We start from the raw sequence: 20,856 nt of genomic DNA, 5'->3' as shown, positions 1-20,856 counted from the left end.
AGTGAGGGCACTGGCAGGAATTTACTTGCACAGACATTGCAGAGGATGTGTGTTAAAGTGGAGTTTTAATAGCAAACAACCCAACTGCCCATCAAAAGGCTAACAGTTAAATAAATTATGATCTCTTCATACAGTAGCTGCATTACAATGGGCTCACGTGGAAAGCTCTCCAGGACACAACGGAAAGTGTCAAAGGCCAGGCCGAGAACAGTCTATCTGTGTGCACACAGGCTGGCATCCACTCAGCTTTTCTGGAAGTATACACAACTCCCCTTTAACAATGGGTACCTTTGGGAGAGGGGTAGGAGATGGAGGGAGGGAAATGTACTTTTCCTATTGTACTGTAGGCTGCTTTTTTTTTTTTTTTTTTTTTTTTTACCATGTGTGTTACTACTTTTATTTTAGTAAGTGAACAAATACATTTTTAAAAGGTGATGATGATGATCATACTGATAACTAAAAAGATGACATGGGACCGGCACACTGTAGCACATGAACCCAGGCCAATCCCTATCTCTTCCGTAGCCCATACGGTGACTGCCTTACGTATAGAAGACAGTATTTGAGTACAAGAACAAATTGCTATTAATATCTTTAAAATATCAAATGCTGACTAAATTAGTGAGTCACTTTGTTTTTGTGGAGCAGTAGGGTAGCAGCAGGCCTGTGAGTTTCTGTTTGGATTGATAGTTACTAGTTGCTGCCATGTTCTTTGGGATGTACCCCAGGCTTTATTTGTCCACCTGTGAAATTGAGCTACCTGTGGCTGTACCTGTCAGTTACAGTTTGAAAAACTTTTGATTTCTCAGATAAAAGGAACCTTTGAAATGCAGAATGACATTATAATGGGGATCTGTGTTTTAAGGGAGAGATGTAAGGGATTTAAAAGGCCGACTCCAGTGCACAGTTACCACCCTGTAATCATATCTCCCTTCATCTCACCGTAATTATGTGTGTTGATGTGCAAATTCAAGATCTCAGGAAGTTCCTTGTCGAGTTTATGAACTTTGAGCCTTTAGACTTCAATAATGTAGGGGGTAACTGAAACACTCTGTAATCTTTTTAATAATAAACATAGCATTTTCTTTTCAGATTCCAATTTTAGCGATAGGTTATCATTTACCTTAAGGTAACAGTCTTTTATTTCTTATAGGATATGAAGTAAAGGTATATTTTGTACAGATGTTAATGCAGTTATCCTAAAGTTTAGTAAATATGCTTTTAAAAATTACAGCTTTGTTGAGATGTAATTCACATACTGAACAATTTACCCATTTAAAGTGTACAGTTCAGTAGTTTTTAGTGTATTCAGAGTTGTGCAACCATCACTATAATCAGCTTTAGAGTTTTCATCACTGCCCCCCCAAATCCCTGTACCCATTAAATGTGCTTCTTAAAAGAAGAAATCACAAAGGAAAAAATCAACACTGTGATTACAGCATATGTGTAAACTATATTTATGCAATTAAAAAACCCCATATAACCAAAAAAGTAGAGCCAAAAGGGAGAAATAGGTATACCATATGATACAGATAAAGAGTAAATATAGTAAAAAGCTAGATTAATAAAATTGACTCTTGGATCTCAGAAGACAAAGGACAGACACTCTCAAAAGGAAATAGAACTAATAAGCAAAAGTTATGGGAACAGTTCAGCCTAATTAGTAACTAAAGGCATGCGCATCAAAACAAATGATCAGGTACTGTTTCTTTTTAACATTTTAATTGCTGAGAACTTTTTTTTCCACAGTAACCAGGGCTAGAGGTAGTACAGGAAAATCTTAAATTTTGCTGGCAGCTATATAAAGTCTTAAAGCAGTTTATCAGTATCTATTAAAAGCCTTAAAAATGTTTATTCCCTTTAACTGAATCATTCCACTCCTGTGAATCTACTTGAAGAAAATAATCCTAGACATAGAGAAGATTCACAAAGATGTTTATTGCAGCATTTTTTATGATTGCAAGGAACTGGAAACAACCTTGGAAACAAGATAGAGTGAAGTCCCATCATATATGTATGTATCTCCTACAGAGTCCCCTGTGCTCACAGGTGGAGAAAGAACAAAGAGGAAAGTAATTAAGATAGTGTGAGCGCTTCCTTCCGTAAGCCTGTGTGCCAGGCTGAGCATGAGAGGGGGGACCTGAAAGCGCTCCTCCTTCCTTTGGCTCAGTTCCCATCTGCCTCTTCTAGTGTGAGCATCTCAGGGGCAGGGTGGGACTCGGGTGGTGAAGATGAGTGGTTTTTGCACGTGGCCCCCAAACATCAGCTGACCGTGCACCTCATCCAGTGCTCAACCCAGGAGACGGTGATCACTTTCCGACTGCACCCATCTCTCTTCCCATCTCTCCTCCCATCTCTCATTTAAGAAATCTAAAAATGATTATTTTCTATAGTATTCTATATATATAAATATGCCAAAATTAACTATTTTGCTTACATATTCTCTTTATGTACCACATTTACTATAAACTTTGATGAATTTTTACCACAGAAGATTCTCTACTCATATATATGAGAGTTTGGATCCAGAGCCTATACTGATGCCATTACCTTATGCTTCCACTTAATGAAATGCTATATGGCTCTTTAGAATGATGGTTATGAAGATTATGTAGCAGAACAGAAAAATGTATGCCTGTAGAGTTAAATGAAAAACGTAAGATACAAAATTATCATAACCTGTATAGGAAAATGCATAGAAACACAAAAAGACTGGAAGAAAAATTAGCTTTCGGTTGTCGTTTACAGATTTTTTGCTACCTTTGTAGCCCAGGTATCAAAGTATAAAATTAACCAGAGACTTAATGCACATTCTATATGTGTATTCCCACATAAATGTTTCCGTGCACATCTATCTATTGATTATTTGTCCCTCCTCCACCCTTGATAACCGTGTGGTCCACAGGAGTCTCTGACTGCTGATTAAAGTACTGCTGATTGGCAGTACTTTAATATTATCACCAGAATTGCCAATTTCTGCTTGGGCTATCATATTATATGATGCAGGAGGGTGGTTATTAGAATGCTTCTTAGGGAAATTTTTTGAGCCAAAAAACTAGTTGGAGAATTCCCTTTACAGATAGACTAAATCCAGGCTAAGACAAGTATCAATAGAAGAAACAGACATTATTACCCCATTAGAGTTCACTTGGCTAATTAGAGTCTGGTTAGCAAGTTTCAGAGATGCACTGGAGGAAATGTCTTAAGAAGCCCAGGGAAAGGAATTGTGAACCAAGTCAGGAGCAGTAGCAGAGGTCAGTCTGGTAAGCTGAGCTAAACAGTTTGTCCATGCCTGCAAGGGACATGGTTTAGGGTGGTCATCCAGGGTAAGGGGACACTTCAAGTAAAGCCAGTGCCGCTCTGACCTGCTGCTCTTTGACTCTTCAAGGTTCAGGAGAAGGGACGTGTCTCGGGACTTGGGTGAAGAAATCAAGTGTCCCAAGAATGTAGTTTTCAAGATTAGTCCAAGGAGAATAGAGGGAAACCCTGACAGTTCCTAATGGATCCTAAAATACAAAGAAGTCATTGATCCTTTGCTGGACTTCTCCTAGGCTCCAGCCCACACTGATCCTTTGTCTTCTGCAGGTGACCCTGCCCTCAGCATGAGCCGCTGGATGTTTCATCAGCAGGCCCTGCAGGAGTACATTCTTATGTGCTGCCAGTGCCCCACCGGGGGGCTTCTGGATAAACCTGGCAAGTGAGTGCCTTGCCTCTGGGGAGGGAGGGACGGGGCGGGGAGAGAGGGGTGAGCACCTCAGGCCTACTCAGAGCCAGACGGGGTGGGCCTTTCCGTGCTGCTGCTTAGTGCACGTGTGGCATGGGAGGAAGCAGCCCAGCTGGGAGCACCCCCATCCAGTGCCATCCATCCATCCTGGCCCCTCCAGTGCTCTCCTTTCCCCAGCTTACTTGCACCCCCTCTCCAGTTAGGTAAACAGATTGCTGTGTTGGTAGCTTTTCTTTCCTCTTTTTTATTTTTATTTATTTTTTTATAAATTTATTTATTTTATTTATTTATCTTTGGCTGCGTTGGGTCTTTGTTGCTGCGTGCGGGCTTTCTCTAGTTGCTGTGAGCGGGGGCTACTCTTCGTTGTGGTGCGCGGGCTTCTCATTGTGGTGGCTTCTCTTGTTGCGGAGCACGGGCTCTAGGCGCGTGGGCTTCAGTAGTTGTGGCTCGCGGGCTCTGGAGTACAGGCTCAGTAGTTGTGGCACACAGGCTCAGTAGTTGTGGCTTGTGGGCTCTAGAGCACAGGCTCAGTAGTTGTGGCTTGCGGGCTCTAGAGCACAGGCTCAGTACTTGTGGCACGCAGGCTCAGTAGTTGTGGCTCACGGGCTCTAGAGCACAGGCTCAGTAGTTGTGGCTCGTGGGCTCTAGAGCACAGGCTCAGTAGTTGTGGCTCACAGGCTCTAGAGCACAGGCTCAGTAGTTGTGGTGCACAGGCTTAGTTGCTCCACGGCATGTGGGATCTTCCTGGACCAGGGCTCAAACCCGTGTCCCCTGCATTGGCAGGCAGATTCTTAACCACTGCGCCACCAGGGAAGCCCCTCCTCTTATTTAACCAAACTGATTTAAATAGAAGAGGATACAGGATTTTAAAACTCCTGAGTGTCATAAACAGAGATTACAATCAAGGCAACTATTACCGAGTAGATTCAATACCTTTAGGTGCCATACTAAAAGAAAAAGGGAAACCAGTCAAATCCTGTTCCCTTTGCTGCTCACTGCCCACTCCCCCAGCACACACACACCCTGCTGCCTCTGCATCCTGGTCCAGCTGAAGGCCAGTCCCCAGCAATTTATCAGGAAGAATTTGGCCCATTCCTAGAAATTTTGATGTGGGATTTTTTTTTTTAAACTATATTAATTTAGCCAGCGCTACCCTGGAGAGCCCTTTCCAGAAGACAGCTGACAGGACTGACTGTAAGGTTACAGTTCCTGCTATGAAGCAGGGCGGAAGGATGGGGCTCTGAAAAACGCTGCTGGGGGAAGCCAGGCTTCGAGGTGCGTGGAGGGTGGGATGGGACGCGTGAGTGCTCCCCGGGCCTCTGCGTCTGTGCGGTGGCCTTGTTGTCAGAGGCTGTGCTGGGGCCGGATGGGGAGCAGAGGACGCCTGCTCAGAGTCACCCCGTCCTTCCAGGTCCCGGGACTTCTACCACACCTGCTACTGCCTGAGCGGCCTGTCCATAGCCCAGCACTTCGGCAGTGGAGCCATGTTGCACGATGTGGTCCTGGGTGTGCCCGAAAACGCCCTGGTAAGGTGGGATGGGGGGCTTACCACTGCTTCTCCACAGGGCCCCCAGGATGGGGCTGGCAGGAGAGCAGAGCACCCGCTCTTGGCCTCCAGGACCGGCTGCACGAGGACACGGACAGGCTAGTGAACTCACCGTCCCCACCCTCTGTCTGCAGCTCGTTCTCCATTCATGAACATCTGGCTGGCAAACTCGAGGTTCCAGGCGAGGGTCCAACCTGTGACAGAGGCTTTGTGCCTTTGTCCCACAGCCTAGGACCCAGACCACTTGTAATTAGTTCCCATCTCCCAGGAAGCTGGCTCAGAGGTAGCGAGTTTCTGCATCTGCAGCCAGCAGCCCTCCCCATGTGGCTGACCGTCTTCTGGAGCTCTCAGCTTGCGGCCATCCCTCCGGAGAAGCCCTCTCAGACCACCTTCTGTAAATGAGATGCCCCGAAACACTCTGCCAGAGCCTGGTTTGTGCCCTTCATAGCACCAGCACGATTTGTCATGCGTGTGTTTAACTGGGTTTTATCTGCTTCCCTCAAAAACTGTCAGCCCTGTGCGGGCGAGCTGTTCACCCCTGCATCCAGCCCCAGGCCAGCCTGGCCGCAGGAGATGCTTGTGAGCCTAGCCATGATCCTGAGACTCAACTCCGGCTAAGACTGTCTACGGCTGTCAGATGATGGGGCCTGTGCAGATTGTCATGAAATATTCCAACAGAAGAAACACAAATGGCCAGTAGGTGGATGAAAAGATGCTCAGCCTCACTAGTAACTGAGAAAATCCAAGTAACAACCCTTCAGCTGTTTCAAGTATTTGCCTCCTATGCAACCCTCTTCCGTTCTTTTCCCTCCCTCCTTCCTCAGCGTAACCCCATCCTAAATTTGATATTTATCATGCCTGCAAATGTTTTTGTGCTATTACTACATAGGTATGTATCCACGAACTATATAGAGTTGTTTTGTATGCTTTCGAATGTTTTATAACAGTATCTACCCCACCATTTATTCTGCATACCTTTTCTCACCGACCATTACCCTTTTGAGGCTTAGTCGTCTTCATATATGTTGCTCTAGTTTATTCATCTTAACTCCTGTATGGTATTCCCTTGCCTAAGTGTACCCCAGTTTAATTTTCTAGTCTCCTGTTGGTTAACACTGAGATGGTTTCAGATTGTGCTATTACACAAGATGTTGCAGTGAACATTCTCGAGTTACAGTTTCTGAGAGAGATACACCTTCATCCTCACCAGATGGCCCTGAACCTCGCCCCTGTGTGCTTGGGTTATTTAACGCTCACGCGGCACCAAGATAAGTTGCTCCATAGTCAGACTTTTCCTTTCTGCCAACTTGACAGATGTGAAATGGTGTCTCAGTTTTGTTTTGCATTTCCCTGATTACTGGTGAAGCTGAGCATCTTTTCAAACGTTTGTTGGCCATTTGTGTTATGTCTTCTGTGAATTGCCAGCCAGCTCCTATCCTTTGCTCATTTTCGTATTGATTTGTAATTTTGTTTGCTCTTTTCTTATGTATTTGTAGGAGTTCTTTGTGTGTTCTTGATACTAATCCTTTGTCAGTGGTGTGTGTGTGGTGAATCTCTTCCAGTTTGTGACGTGTCTTTTCACTTTGTTTTTAATGTTTTTGTTGAATAGAAGATTTTAACTCTAAAGTGAATAATTTTATTTGCCTTTTTGGTTTTTGAGGGTTTTTTGGGGGGGGGGGCATTACTTAAGAAATCTTTTCCTACCCTGAGGTCATAAATATATTTTCTTCTAAACAATTTAAAGTTTTGCTTATCCCATCTAATTTTTTAATTCTCTTGGAATTGATTTCCGTCTATAGTGAGGGTGGGATATAATTTTATCTTTTTCCCATTTTGGTTAACCAATTGACCAGCACCATTTATTGAAGTTTACAACCTTTCCTATTGATGTGTATGACATGTGTGTCACATACTCAAGTTTCTGTATATGAGGTGACTGTTTCTGGACACACTATTCTGTTGGTCTGTTTGTTATCTTCGCTGTCTTAAGCAAATCTTAAATGCAGGTAAGCAAGTCTCACCTACCCACCTCATTCTTTTTCTTCAAAACTGCTTTGGATAGTCTTTGCCTTCTGCATTTTAGGATTTCCTGTGCATTTTAGGATCAGCTTATCAAGTTACACACACACAAAAAAAAACTAGTGGAATTTTTATTAGAATTACATTGAATGTAAGATTAATGGGAGGGAACTGACTTTAACATTAAGGCTTCCCATTTATAAGCACAATTCTTCAGATTTTTTACATTTCTTTTAATGGTCTTTTATCATTTTCTCCATAAAGGACTAGCACATCTTTTGTTAGACTTCTGTCTAAGAAATTTATAGTTTTTGTGTCTATTGTGACTGGAATATTTTTCTCCATTTTATTTTGTAATTGGTTGTTACTAATGTATAGAAATGCTATTGATAATTATAGTTTAACTTTGCACCCAGCAGCCTTGCTGAATTCTTTTCTTTTTGGCTGCTCCACGTAGCTTGCCGGATCTTAGTTCCCTGACCAGGGATTGAACCCGGCCCCCTGCAGTGGAAGTGTGGAGTCCTAACCACTGGACCGCCAGGGAATTCCCTCTGAATTCTCTTGATAGTTGTAATAGTTTGTCTATAGAATCTCTTGGATTTCTTATTTAGAACATAATGTCATCTTCAAGTAAGGAGTTTTGCTTTTTCCTTCCTGATTCTTAAGAATTTTATTTCTTTTCTTGCCTTGTAATGTTGGCTAAAACCCCCATGGAGTGTTGACTGGAGGTGGTAATAGAAAGTGTTCTGATTGTAATGGGAAGGTTTCTGTAATTCCATCATTGAGGAGGATGCTTACTGTGAGGTTTTGGTAAACATTTCATATCAGGTTCAGGATGTTCCCCTCTGTTCCTGGTCTACTGGGTTGTTTTTTTGTTTTATTTCAGTCATAATCTAGTGTTAAATTTTATTGAATGCTTTTTTCTCATCTGGCTTTTCTCCTTTAATCTGATGTTGTGTTTTGTTAATGCATATTCTGATGTGACCTTGACGTTATGGGATAAGCCCTGCTTGGTGATATAGAGTGTGGGGGGTGTATGTGCTGTTCTAACACCTGCTGGATTCACTCTGTTGGTATTTTTGGCTAGTATTTTTATTTAGGATTTTTTGCATGTGTGTTCATGAGAAAGACTGATCTAAAATTTTGTTTTATTGTATTCTTTTCCAGTTTGTGTTTCAGGATAATATAGCCTCATAAAATTAGACGGGTGTCTTCCTACTCTACTTTTTCTTTGGAAAAGTTTGTATAAGTTAGAGATTATCTTGTAAGCTAACACTTGCTTGAGAAACCATGTAGGCCTGGTATTTTTGGGGGGGAATGGTGGTAGCAGAAAAAACAATTGTTATTGATTTAACTTATTCATATAGGTTTTAAAGAATTTCTTCTTGAGCAATTTTGAAAATTCGTATTGTTCTATAAAACTATTCAGTTTATCTGAATTTTTATATGTTTTCTCATGAAGTTGCTCATAGTATTTTCTTAAAATTTTTTAAATCTCTTGCAATTATGTCCCCTTCTTCATTGTCCCAGGGTGGAAGAGTCCTGAATACTGGCCTAGGATTGTGCCCTGTCTCAGACCAAAGTTTATTTTGGGTTTCTGTGGTGCAGTGGGTTAATATAAAATAATTTATATATGGCCTGACACCTTTACTGAAGTGTAACAGGGTTGTGGTCCATTTTCTTGATTATAAATATAGATGCATGTTCATTGTTTTAATAATTGGAATATATATAAAAGTATAAATAAGAAAATTTAAAACAGTCATGTCACGGTTCCTATTTTGGCATATGTCCATTTTTTGCCTATTTATATAAATCACATCTATCAACACTTTAAAAAGTAAGTTTGGGATAATATCACGCATACTGATTTCCTCACTTAATATAAGTATTTGCCAATATCATCAAATATTTGAAAGCATGTTTTTTAATGGCTCTATAATATTCCTTTGTGTCCCACATACTGTAACATGTTTTTACCAATACCCTGTTGTTGAACATCAGGGCCTTGTGAGATCCTAGCGCATCTCTGATGATTCCTTATGTTACATTTTTACAAGTGCATTTAATGGGCAAAGGCTGTGCACATTTCCAAGGACCACTGGGGTGATTAACTGGCATCTGTTCTTCTCTTTGCAGCAGCCCACTCACCCTGTGTACAATATTGGACCAGATAAGGTGATCCAGGCCACCATGCACTTTCTGCAGAAGCCAGTTCCAGGCTTCGAGGAGCATGAGGATGAGGCAACAGCAGAGCCTGCCACTGACTAGAGGACACGGTGTGCCGCAGCTCTGTGTTCACCCACCTCCCCACTCAGACCAAGGTTTATACATTTCGATACATACTGCATTCTGTGCTGCACAAGCCTTGGCCGCTGTGAAGCTTGGTCCTCTGTCCTTTCTTGTTAAACAAAACAAAACTGATGGCTCTGTGTTTAGAGAACACAGTGGTGTGGTTTTTAAAAAATTCTTTCCACTCCTGTCCAACCAAAAAGTCTTCAGCCATGCGGCATCTGAACCCGCTCTGGCCTGGCCAGGGTTGGCTGGGGAACAGTGCAGCTCTCCAGTGCGACCGTCGCATCGCAGCGAATGATGTTTGTGAGTGTTACGGCATCCGGAGTTGCTGCTGCGATTCCTCCTTGTGCCACCGTTAAGTCACCAGGAAGGTGGCCTCCGTGGGCGGAAATAAGTCTGCTCCATGCCTAGGCAGGGGCTTTGGGTCCCACCAAAATGAATTCTCCAGGAAAAAAACATGGTGGCACTTCACTCAGAGGTGCCCGAGGCGCTCACCTCCCAGCCTGGTTACTTGCAAGGGGAAGGAGCTGGGGTGGGAGGAGAAAGGTCTCGGGAGGTGTGAGTCCCTCCCTGTCCACACTGGGCACTGACCACACATCTCCAAGGCCGGCTTGGGCAGGTACATGGGCAGGATTTGCTTCAGCCCCACTTGTGGTGACTTAGACCCGGGAAGCCAATTATGAGTGGAAAATGAACCTCTAGTTCAACTCTGTGCCAGAGGAAGCAGCCCCAGGGCCCACCCACTCAGCCCACCCCCCCACCCCAGGTGCCCTGAAAAGGCCCTCTGAGGACCGTAAGGCAGCACCTTCAGCCTGTGGCCAGTCTGTTTCCGTCTTCCACCGACTCCCAGCCCACCCTCCTCAAAGACGGTGTTGTCTTCTCTTGCCCCAAGTATTAACACTACTAAGAAAAAGACTTTCACCTTAATTTTTGACTCAGGATTTATTCACATCCTGCCCACTCCAGGCTCAGAGAAATAAAACCAAGCGCTAGATAAGCTGGGTGCTGCTGAGGCAGTAGCACGTAAACCTGGCCGGGGCAGGGCTGAGCGCTGCCTGGCGTGTTCAGCCTGGCAGGGCCTCTGCTGCCCTCACAGAAGAACCCTTTCTCAGTCAGTGGGGTGTTGAGGAGTTGGCTCACTTGTCCACTGCTGCGGTCACAGCGAGCTCCCTGTCGCTGGTCTGGCCTTTCTCTAAGCAGCCATGGGCTGTGGGCAGATGGGGGCCTGGAGATGCAGCATAAGGCTCTTCTCAAAAACTCTGGCCATCTGCTGCCTCTAATTCCCTAGTGCTTTGGTGTATTGGGCTATGTATTACCTCCTTGAAATAGTAAAAGAATAACCTTTTCTATGATGTCTCTCATTTGTGACTGGTACCAAGAAAATTCCTTCCGAGTGCCCAGTGTTCGGAGTTCTGCAGCTTGCTCGTGGGTCGCCAGTCTCCTCCCGTGTGCGACTGCAGGCCGGGCGAGTCAGTAGTTACAAAGAGGTCTGACTTGCCTTCCTCCCTCACATCCCTTCTCCAGTCGAGGACAAGGAGGGGAAAAGCCCCCCGGAGCACTTCAGTTTGTCCCAGCACTCCACACAGTTTCACGGTCTGGGAGTCTGTCTCCTCCAGCTGGCTACGAGCAGGGTCTGCGCTCCCGAGCCCTCACGCAGGCACTCAGCAGCAGGTGGGGTGGGTGACGTCCTGGCCAGGGGCAGGGCGGAATCCTGTGTCACCTGGCGTCCCTCGTCTGGGAATAGACCCTCTCCCAGGGGGAAGCCAAGAAGGCGGGTGCTCTGTGGCCTGCCCCACCTTGACAGGAAAGGAGAGGGTACCCTCGGAGGTAGAGCATAAGCCAGAGCCACGTCCTGGAATGTAATTCCTGCCCCCATGCTGTTTTTTGCTGGGATAACAAAAGTTCAGGCTACAAAGCAACATATTGAAATGCACCCTTCCCATCACTACAACAAAAGGCCAGACCCTCTAACACCACTAGCCTCAAGGTATTACGAGATTAATTGCAGTGATAATTGGTGTGGTTAAGAGACAGAAGGGATTGCTTCAGTCTGAACTGGCTTTACACCAAGGAGAGAGGATTTGAGGTGGGCCCCAAAGGGTAGGGGAGTTTACACTGGCATATCCATGAGACTTCTATCTGCTCCCATTTGGGTCTGGAGGGTTTCCCAACTTAAAGAGCATTCAAAGTGGGTCCTGCAGGTAGATTCTCATATTTATCATGTGGATCCTTAAGTTGGAGCCACTTACATAGGATTCAAGGTAGGTTGCCCCAAATAAATATTTCCCCTATCAATAAAGAAATATAAGCCGACTACAGATCTCTATATCCAGATGGGCCCCAACGTCCCCCTTGGAACTATCTCAGACCCACCTTGAATGCTGTGTAAGTTGGGAAGCCTTCCAGACCCTACGGTGAGCAGAAGCGGGACCTTGTGGATAAGCCAGCGTGAACTTGCCTGAGAGAACAATACCAGTCAACAATATTCCTAAACTGCCCTCTGTTCGTGGTATCGTTTCTGAGTTAGAAGCCACTAGTTAGATTCTGGCCACTGTGTTGTGACAATGCAGGAGTGTCCTTGATGAAGCCACTTCTCAGGAAGACCTCACACAAAAGCAGAGGCCATAATATTAAATAACAGTTCCATGATGTCCTACCATGGAGGACTAGCCTTAGATCTTGGTATGTTGCCTCCTGGTGATTTAACTTAGCAGAGAGATGGAGTTTAGAAACCCCTGGCAGGGTGGTTGCTTACATGACCTTGGCTATTTCACCAGTATTAATTATGCTGTGCTTCTGGCAGGAGCTTGATAGCCGGGAACTAAACATGGAGCTTCTTGAGTGCACTATATTGTTGGTAGAAGTGGAATCCATTGACATCAGAAGTCAGAGATGTACAGATAACAATGCTGACATTCCGTTATGAAAGCTGAAGAACTTGTCTCTTCTTCCCACCATGTTGACATTGATCCCACCTCCCTATGGAAGAGGGTCACTAGACTACGTGCAGGAAATAGCCAGCAGCTTCAGCATCCCGAGTCAGAGGAAAGGGTAATGGCTGGGGTGGGAAATGACTGTTCTTAGGCCTGCAGGCTTCCTAGACCCTCTGTGGCCAGGGCTACTAAGATACAGGCACTGCGGAGACCAAATCTTAACAAAGACATAGGATGTCTCGTTCACCGTCTGGGATAAGTTCGGTACAATGAAAGTCTGCTCTCCTAACGCTGATAATAGGGCTTGATATTAATACAAGGATACAGAGGTCTATGGTGGACGGCTGTTCAGTGTTGCTTTCATTTGGGGATTCAGGTATTCATTTTGGGGAAGTATTTTGCTAATATTTTATTCTTCCACGATTTACACCAGGGGGCAGCAGACTTTCTCTGTAAAGGGCCAAATTACTAAATATTTTAGGCTTTGCAAGCAACTACTCAACTCTGCTTTACAGCTGCAGACAAAGCATGGCTGTGTTCCAATAAAACTTTATGAAAACATGGTAGGCCAGATTTGGTCCATGGGCTGTAGTTTGCCTACCCCTGATCTAGCCTAAATCCCATCCATATTCATTTAGCATTCTTCTACATCTTTTCATGGCTGGGATGCTTTCCATGTACATAATATTAGTGTTAAATGACAAAATGTACTTGGTAAAGTTCGGCCCAAACATTTTAGCCACCCACATGCACTGCTCAGGGCATTCATTGCCCTTGAACAGGAAGGAGAATTGTATGATTTAAGGAATTGTTGCAACTGACAGAAAACCTGACCCAAACAGGCTTAAAGCAAAGAGGAGATGTGTTGATTCATAAACTGAATCGTCCAGGAATTAGCTTGGCTTTCTGAGTGGCTTCAGTGGCTTTCCTTCCATCTTTCTATATCGGCTCCAGTCTCAGGCTCTCTGCATGTGGTTCTAAAATGGCAGCAGCAATAGCTCCAGACCTTACATCCTCTTAGGGTCAAGTTCAGCAGACAAGAGCAGCTGGCACTTTCTTCCCAGTGAGTATCATTGCATTTCACTGACTTTGATCAAGCCAAGTGCCTTTCTGAGATGCAGTCCTGTGGCCAGGAGATTACAGTGCACTGATTGATCAAATGCTTCTCCCATGAGTGGGAAATGGGGCTCCATCAGAAGCACATAGTCCAAGAATGGGGAAGGAATGAAGCCCCAGTGCAAATTAGGGTTGTAGCCAAAAGGGGGAGATGGATGCTAGAGAGGCAAAATCACCACGTTCTCTCCAATCTCTCCAATGGTGGATTCTAGAAACCTGTAGTGGACACTGTGGCATCCATTCCTCCCCTCCCCAGCTGTGGCAGCCAAAAGACTTGTGTGGGTGTGTCCCCCCTCCTACCTCCAGGCTGGGCCCTGATTGGCCTAAGCCAATCATTTTAATCCATCCCTCTGCTTGAGTAATTTGTTCAGGTTTAATAATAACCCAGGCCCAAGCCAATCAGCATGGTTTGTCCTAGCCTCAGTGACTGATTCAGAGCCAAGGATGTGGCCTAAAATAGACCAAAGAGAGAGAAGCCCTGGACCTTTGATGACAGGGGAAAAGCAGTTCTCTCCTATTAGGGATGGTGGAATGTGTGGCCTGGGACTCCGACAACCATTTTCCTACCTAGAAGGAAGCCAGCCTTAGAGGCCAGTCCACACAGACTCCCTGAGACACTTACCGAGAAACACGGCCAGAACCCTGTCACACGACGCCTGCAGCCTGGATCTGCCTCTGCATTTTTCAGCTGTGTAAGCCAGTGTGAGTTGGATTTACTATTTCTTGCCACCCAAAGCATCCTGATACATACAAAACTCTGTTGCGGATTAGCCCCAGAGCCATGAACTCCTTACCTGCTGCCTGGAGAACGCTGATCGCTCTTCTCACCTCCATCCAAACAACCCCTGAGACAGCCTCCTGGTCACCGTCTCTCCTCATTTGATCCTTGACTCAACCGCATGAGGCGGGTGAGGCAGGTGTGTCTGCATTTTACAACTGGAGAAGCAGGTCAGAGAGCTTGAGTGACTCACCCAAGGTTTCCTAGCTATCAAGTAGTGGAGTCTGAACCTGAACCCAGACCTGCTGCCTCCAAAGCCCATGTGCTTCCACCACCCCAGGTCTCTGAAATGGGTGGTCTCGGGGGTGGGGAGCAGTAGCTAAACCTGCATGAGTTAGCTCCAGGGGTGGACGACCGAGGCCCTGAATGCCTGCCCCCATCTTCACCAGGACAAGGATGGTGACAGCGAACAGCAGCGGCAGGTTCACCTCACCCTTCTAACCCGCTGCCCACTGTCTGTCAGGTCCCTGGCATAGAGCAACGCCCCCTGCACCAAATGCGTGCCACCCCAGTGCAGAGTGTGACGCTGCGTGAGTCACAAGCAAGGCCCCGGTGAGTCAGTCTTCCCGGGAGCTGACCACAGCCAGCCTTCTCCACTCCAGCCCGGCATGCCTGACTGGTTCCTGGACATCCTCTTTCACTTCCTCGCAATAGCCTCCTTGCCTCTGCTTTTTACCAGCTGGTGCAGCAGGTTCAGAGGACGGGGCCAGGCGGCTGACGATCCTCCCTCCTACTTCCCGGGCACATCCAAGGAGACCAGGCGGGAGGGCAGAGTGCTCACTGCCAGCCCAGCTTAGTGGGAAGCTTTCTCTGCCCCCTGCAGAAACACAGATGTGGGAAAACAACAACAATGACAATAGTGCATTTAAAAAAATAAACTTTCACTGAGTTCCCATATACCCCTGAGTCAGTTTCCCCTCTTGTTAGCATCTCATATAAATATGATACATTCATCCTATAACTAATGGGCAATATTAATATATTAACTAAAGTGCATACTTTGTTCAGAATCCTTAGTTTTTACCTGATGTCCTTTCTCTGCCCCAGGATCCCATCCAAGATACCTCATTACATTTAGTCATTATGTCTCCTTAGGCTGCTCTTGGCTGTGACATCCTTAGACTTTCCTTGCTTTGAGTGACCTTGACAGTTTTGAGGACTCGTTAAGTATTTTGCAGAATGTCCACCAACTGGGATTTGTGTCCATTTTTTCTGATTAGACTGGGTTTGGGGGGAGGAACACCACAGAGGTCAAGTGCCCTCTGATCACATCCTATCAATGGTACATGCTATCAACATGGCTCATCACTAATGCTGTTAACCCTGGCCACCTGGCTGAGGTTTGTCAGGTTTCCCCACCATAAGGTTCCTCTTTCTTCCCCTTCCCCTGCTGTTCCCTTTAGAAGGAAGTCCGTGTGCACAGCCCGCACTTAAGGGATGGGGAGTTATGCCCCACATCCTACAGGGTAGAGTAGCTACATCGATTATTTGGAATTCTTTTGTTTGGGAGGTTTGTCTATGCTCCATTTATTTATTCAATCATTTATAGCAGTATGCACTCATGAATATTTATTTTATACTTTGGGTTATGTATCAGTGTTCCAATACTATGTTTATTTTAATGCTCAAATTGTTCCAGCTTTGGCCATCAGGAGCTCTTTCAGTTGGCTCCGTGTCCCTTTGCCATACCCACACTTTCTTACTTTTAATAATAATGCATTTTCCATCCCTTTTCTTTCAAGAAGTATTGCATGTTGGTAATCGTTGACATTGGGTAATGGGTACATTAGGGTTTTTTTTTTTTTTTTTTTTGGGCGGTGTTGGGTCTTTGTTGCTGAGTGCGGGCTTTCTCTAGTTGCAGCGAGCGGGGGCTACTCTTTTGTTGTGGTGCACAGCCTTCTCATTGCAGTGGCTTCTCTTGTTGTGGAACATGGGCTCGAGGTGCACGGGCTTCAGTTGTTGTGGCACGAGGGCTCAGTGGTTGTGGCCCACGGGCTCTAGACCGCAGGCTCAGTAGTTGTGGCGCACGGGCTTAGTTGCTCCGCGGCATGTGGGATCTTCCCAGACCAGGGCTCGAACCCGTGTCCCCTGCATTGGCAGGCGGATTCTTAACCGCTGCGCCACCAGGGAAGTCCCTACATTAGGGTTTAGTATTCTACTGTCACAACCTTTGGTCACATTAAATTCTTTCCATAATAAAAGGTATTGCAGTTTTGTTATCTTGGATGCGGGACCTCATGTTGCCATCTGCTGTACCTGTGATGGCCTGGGCCGATGAGACAAAGCGGGTGACAGGAGCCTGGGACTTCAGCTACCAGAGTCAGAGCAGGCTCAGTGGCACAGCTCTCTCAAGGGGAAGGCTGGGTGCACCCTGGGGCTGCAGGGACTCTGCTGCCCAGGCGTGCTGACCAGTGCCTGGCAGGAGCGTGGTGAGTGCCCTGCAGTGGCCCCCCTGTGAGGCGGATGATGACGGGGGTGATGACATGAGTACCCTGGAGACCTGCACCATGCTCCCAAGGAAGGCGAATGCGTCACTGGTCTCCACCCCTCGAGTCCCTCCCCTCCGTCTCGAGAGCAGTGGCTGCCTTGGGCCTGGATCCCACGGTGGCCAGTCTACATGGTGGGATGTGAATGGTTAGCCAGCCCGTGCAGGGGGCAGGCTCTGGCCCACCTTCCTTTCACCCATAGCCTCCACCCAGCTTCTCTGCCGGCTGCACCGGAAGCCCTGGGCTGGTTCTGTTCGGGCAGGAAGGAGAGCGCAGCAAGAGCTTGAGAAGCGATGACCTGGCCCTGTTCCCTGCCCCTCCCACCTGCCAGCCCTCTCTCGTCAAGGGCCCCAGCCTCTGAACTCCTCTGGCATTGTAGCCCGGACATGCACACTTGTGCCACGTGCATGAGTCTGGTCTCCAACTCCTCTAAGCTTCTTGGCGGCAGGGCCTAGGCTTCATTAGGTGCCCTGAATCTCCCCAGTGCCTGGCACAGGGCTGGGCTGAGAATACGTGCCAGTCAAATACCCATGGATTGAACTCATGCAGACGCACCCTCAGGACTGACCTAACAGTGCTCAGAGATGAACATACACACATGCTTGTGTCTGTGTGTGGTGCCTGTGAGAGGCCAGGCACTGTGCTTGGGGTGCAGTAGCAAGCACGAAGATCACACCTGGCCTCATGGGAGCTCCCAGATGGAAAGGCCTGCCGAACCGTTCATGGCAGCTCTCTGCAAAGGAGAGGGCCCTGGACTCACTACCTGGTTGGGAAACAGTCAAGTCATTTGAACCAGAGTTCCCCTACCCGAAGTCTCCCACCAGCCTGCTATGGATGTGACTGACATTCCTCCTCTCAGCTGGCTGGCCTTGCTGTGTGGCCTTTTGGTCCAAAGCCGCTGGCCACTGTCCTTTAGCCCCGGCTCTGTCCCTGCCACCTCCAAGCCATTGATGACTCCATGTATTTCATTTCCTAAGTTGAGATATTTTCAAATGGTAACAGATTATGTCTTGCTGGAATCCCTTCAGAAGTCAAGCAAAGCCTGTTTGTTACCACAGCCTTCGGTATTCAACATATATTTACTGCTCCTTTCTTGTGAGGATTTGAACACACTGAAGGATAGGGTTTATTCACTCCATATTTCAACAAAACTCAAATGTTTGCGTGGCCAGGACCCATGCCGGCAGATAGACCCAAGAATTGTTACATGTGAGTCCTTCCAAAGTGCCAGGCTTTCCAACTTATGCCTTCACACCTCACAATGGCACTTGGTGCTACTGCTGTCCTGATGCCTCAGGAAACCACGGCAGTTTCACCCAGAGCCAGTCCAGATAGGTGGGCTCAGAGCCTGGCCCACCCAGGCACTGGTTCTGAAGCGTTCAGGCTTCCTGTCCCCACCTTGACCCTAACGGAGCAATGACAACACTTACCAGCTGGGTGATGTTTGCTGGGAGAGCCTCCAGAACTCGAGCAGGGGCCTGATGCCATTAGTCCTGCGTACAGCTAAGCCTGCTTCTCAAACCTGGTCAGGGAATGAGTATTTGGCCAATTTGATTCTCTACCTGAGAAATGAACTAGAAAATATTTTTGTTTACCCCCTTCTCGCGGCAAGTGTGGGGCTGTATTAATTAAGCCCATGCCTTAGTAAACCCCAAACTATCGAACCCCACAACTGAAGGACACTGTCTTTGCCCATTCATGATCCAGCAGTGCTTCAGAAGGGTCCTAGTTCCTACCATGGTTTTTCCACTGTGCATCCAAATGTAGAGGCTGGTAAACTCCTTTTCCCTACCTGGGTTTCCTCCTCAGGCTAGAGAAACTGTTTTGAGCAAAGAAAAGCTCTAGTTTTATGTTCCCGGAGGCTGTCCAGAACGGAGCCTGGCAAACAGGCCTGAGAGATAGCCTTGCTCTGGCTGGCTTATAAACCTGCCTAGTGACAGAGGACAGCCAGTGTGTGGCATAAAAATGGCTGCTGCCCCATGGTATCACCCTTGCTTGGGGCTTCAAAAACAGGTGGCAGGGCAGCCCTCACTAGTGTTGGAGCCCCACGGGGAGAAGGGAAACACCCTCAAGGCAGTGCTATTAATAGGACTGTTTAACAAGCCCCTCTACGCCCCCTTTCTCCAAGTGCAGCCTTAAAGAGCCCGGTCTCAGACCCAGCTGGCTAATTCAGCTGTGACTCACTTTCCCAACAGCTTCCTTTTGTTCCCTGGGTTACTTTGCTGTTGGGAGTTACTTTGCTGAGTGCATGAGACCCACCTGGGAGAGCTTGTTAAACAGCCCGACTCTGGCTGGTGGGCCATGGTATGCTGCAGGTCAGAGGAGCAGGAGCGCAGGAATCCTCTTAACAAGCACCCCCAGGGCACGGCCAAGGATCCACTTTAAGTAACACCACCGTGGAGGCTTCTGAACAATTCTGCCAGGCAGAGCACCAAGTGTCCAAAGTTTAGAGATGCCACCGAGTAGCAGAGGGAGGGGATGACACAGTCTCACTCCGGCTGACAACAGATCTAAGGTACATTCTCCGGTTTTGAACCCTGGAGTGTGTCACTCCAGTTCTGGGGTCGGTCCCCTGCCGTCTCTTTATTCACCCTGCCTTGTACAGGGAGGGCACATCTCAGGGGTGGGAAGCATCTGTGAGATACCGAGAAGTCCACCCTCATGCAGTCCGGAGACGGCCGCAGGAGCCGGATTTTTCCGTCTTGCAGATTCAGCCCTGGTCACATGCTCTATGTAGATGACGACAGCTGGCACCTGAGTGCTCCCTTGGTCCTGAGGTCAAGTGCATTATAAGCATTATTTCCTTTAGTCCTCACAGCCACATCATGTGGTTAAAGCTACTATTATCCTCATTTTATAGATGAGGACACCGAGGCTGAGAGAAGTAACTCGCCCGAGATTACCAGCTACTGACAGAGCCGGGATTTTGAACTCAGGCAACCTGACTTCAGAGCCCAAGCATAATCCACTACACTCTATTATTAGAAATCGAATTCGGCTCTCTTCAGTCCTAGTTCAGGGCTCTCATCTACTCTAGGCTTGTTTTTTAAACCTTTCCAAGTTGATAGCTCTGTGAGCTGACATAGTTCTTTGCTGAAGTGGTAGCTACTCTACAGATGGGATTAGCATATCAAGAATTTAAAAAACTGGGCCATTAATACCCTTGCCCTTGGGGCAACTGTAAAGGAACGAAAATATCAAGCTCACCTCTGCAAGAAGAAGAGGTGGCTTTTCACAGGACCAAGCAACTCACCAGGGCGGTCCAGAGCGCAGTGCCGAGAAACAGCCACAGAGAATAACCTCACTGAGTGAACCGTGGTCAAACTTTGGTGACATGGAGGACATACACTGGCTTCCTAGACACGCGTACCAGAAGGAACTTAGCTGTGGCTTTCATCTGTCCCCTTCAGCAAGCACAACCTCCAGCCCGGCTGCTCTTACCTGGTTCTCCTTTCCAGGCAGCTGCTCCCAGTGGCACCGCCTCCCCTCCACCACTTGTCAGTCAGGTGGTTTGGATTTTCCCAGGTGAATCAGCTATCCTGTTGTGGCCCTTTTCTTCCAACTGGTTTATTGAAATTTTGAGAAGCCTAAAACTCAACCCCTTGTCCGGCCAATATCCTGGAGCCAGGGACTGGCTCTCGGGGACGTCCCCTACCCCAGGGCTGGCTCAACTGTTTGCTTCACACTGCATCTCCTCACCAACACGGCCGCAGCTGCAGCTTGGTTCTGAGGCCCAGCCTGACCAAGCCAACTGTGTGTAATATGGAATCTACAATTAAGTCCAGATATACAAAGGGATGTAGTAAAGCGCAATGAAAGGGGAGGAAATCATACTAACTTTGAAGGCTTAGGAAATCACCTGACCTCTCATTCCCATTTTTTTCCCCCTTATTCGTGTCTCTTTCTGTCTTAAAAAGAATGACTTGAATAAATGGGATACTGCTCTCTCCCAGCATCCT

The 20,856-nt window shown here is 46.9% G+C and overlaps 1 protein-coding gene and 1 long non-coding RNA gene across 7 annotated transcripts in view; one reads left to right on the top strand and one right to left on the bottom strand.

The window, feature by feature from the left end:
• Window positions 1-10,931, top strand: part of LOC309626128 (protein farnesyltransferase subunit beta) — a 77,532-nt gene extending 66,601 nt beyond the window's left edge. For 2 of the 4 annotated variants that reach the window (XM_082386606.1, XM_082386607.1), the window contains 4 exons: window positions 135-257; window positions 3,586-3,697; window positions 5,136-5,250; window positions 9,429-10,931. In XM_082386606.1, the coding sequence (XP_082242732.1) occupies window positions 135-257; window positions 3,586-3,697; window positions 5,136-5,250; window positions 9,429-9,560 (482 nt within the window). In that variant the 3' untranslated portion in view covers window positions 9,561-10,931. The remainder of the gene's footprint in view (window positions 1-134; window positions 258-3,585; window positions 3,698-5,135; window positions 5,251-9,428) is intronic. The other 2 variants (XM_082386608.1, XM_082386609.1) reach the window with 1 other exon arrangement.
• The window catches only part of LOC309626203, a 31,236-nt gene extending 11,490 nt beyond the window's left edge, over window positions 1-19,746 (bottom strand). Inside the window, exons 1-2 of one of the 3 annotated variants that reach the window (XR_014243015.1) lie at window positions 18,328-19,746; window positions 14,428-15,228 (exon numbers count right to left, since the gene is read on the bottom strand). This is a non-coding gene — a long non-coding RNA (uncharacterized lncRNA). Of the gene's footprint in view, window positions 1-14,427 lie in introns of all 3 variants that reach the window. The other 2 variants (XR_014243016.1, XR_014243014.1) reach the window with 2 other exon arrangements.
• Window positions 19,747-20,856: the final 1,110 nt, after the last annotated feature.

Source organism: Balaenoptera borealis, assembly GCF_965194805.1.
Source record: "Balaenoptera borealis genome assembly, chromosome: 3".
Lineage (NCBI taxonomy): Eukaryota > Metazoa > Chordata > Mammalia > Artiodactyla > Balaenopteridae > Balaenoptera > Balaenoptera borealis.
This window is presented reverse-complemented; position numbering and strand designations above follow the sequence as displayed.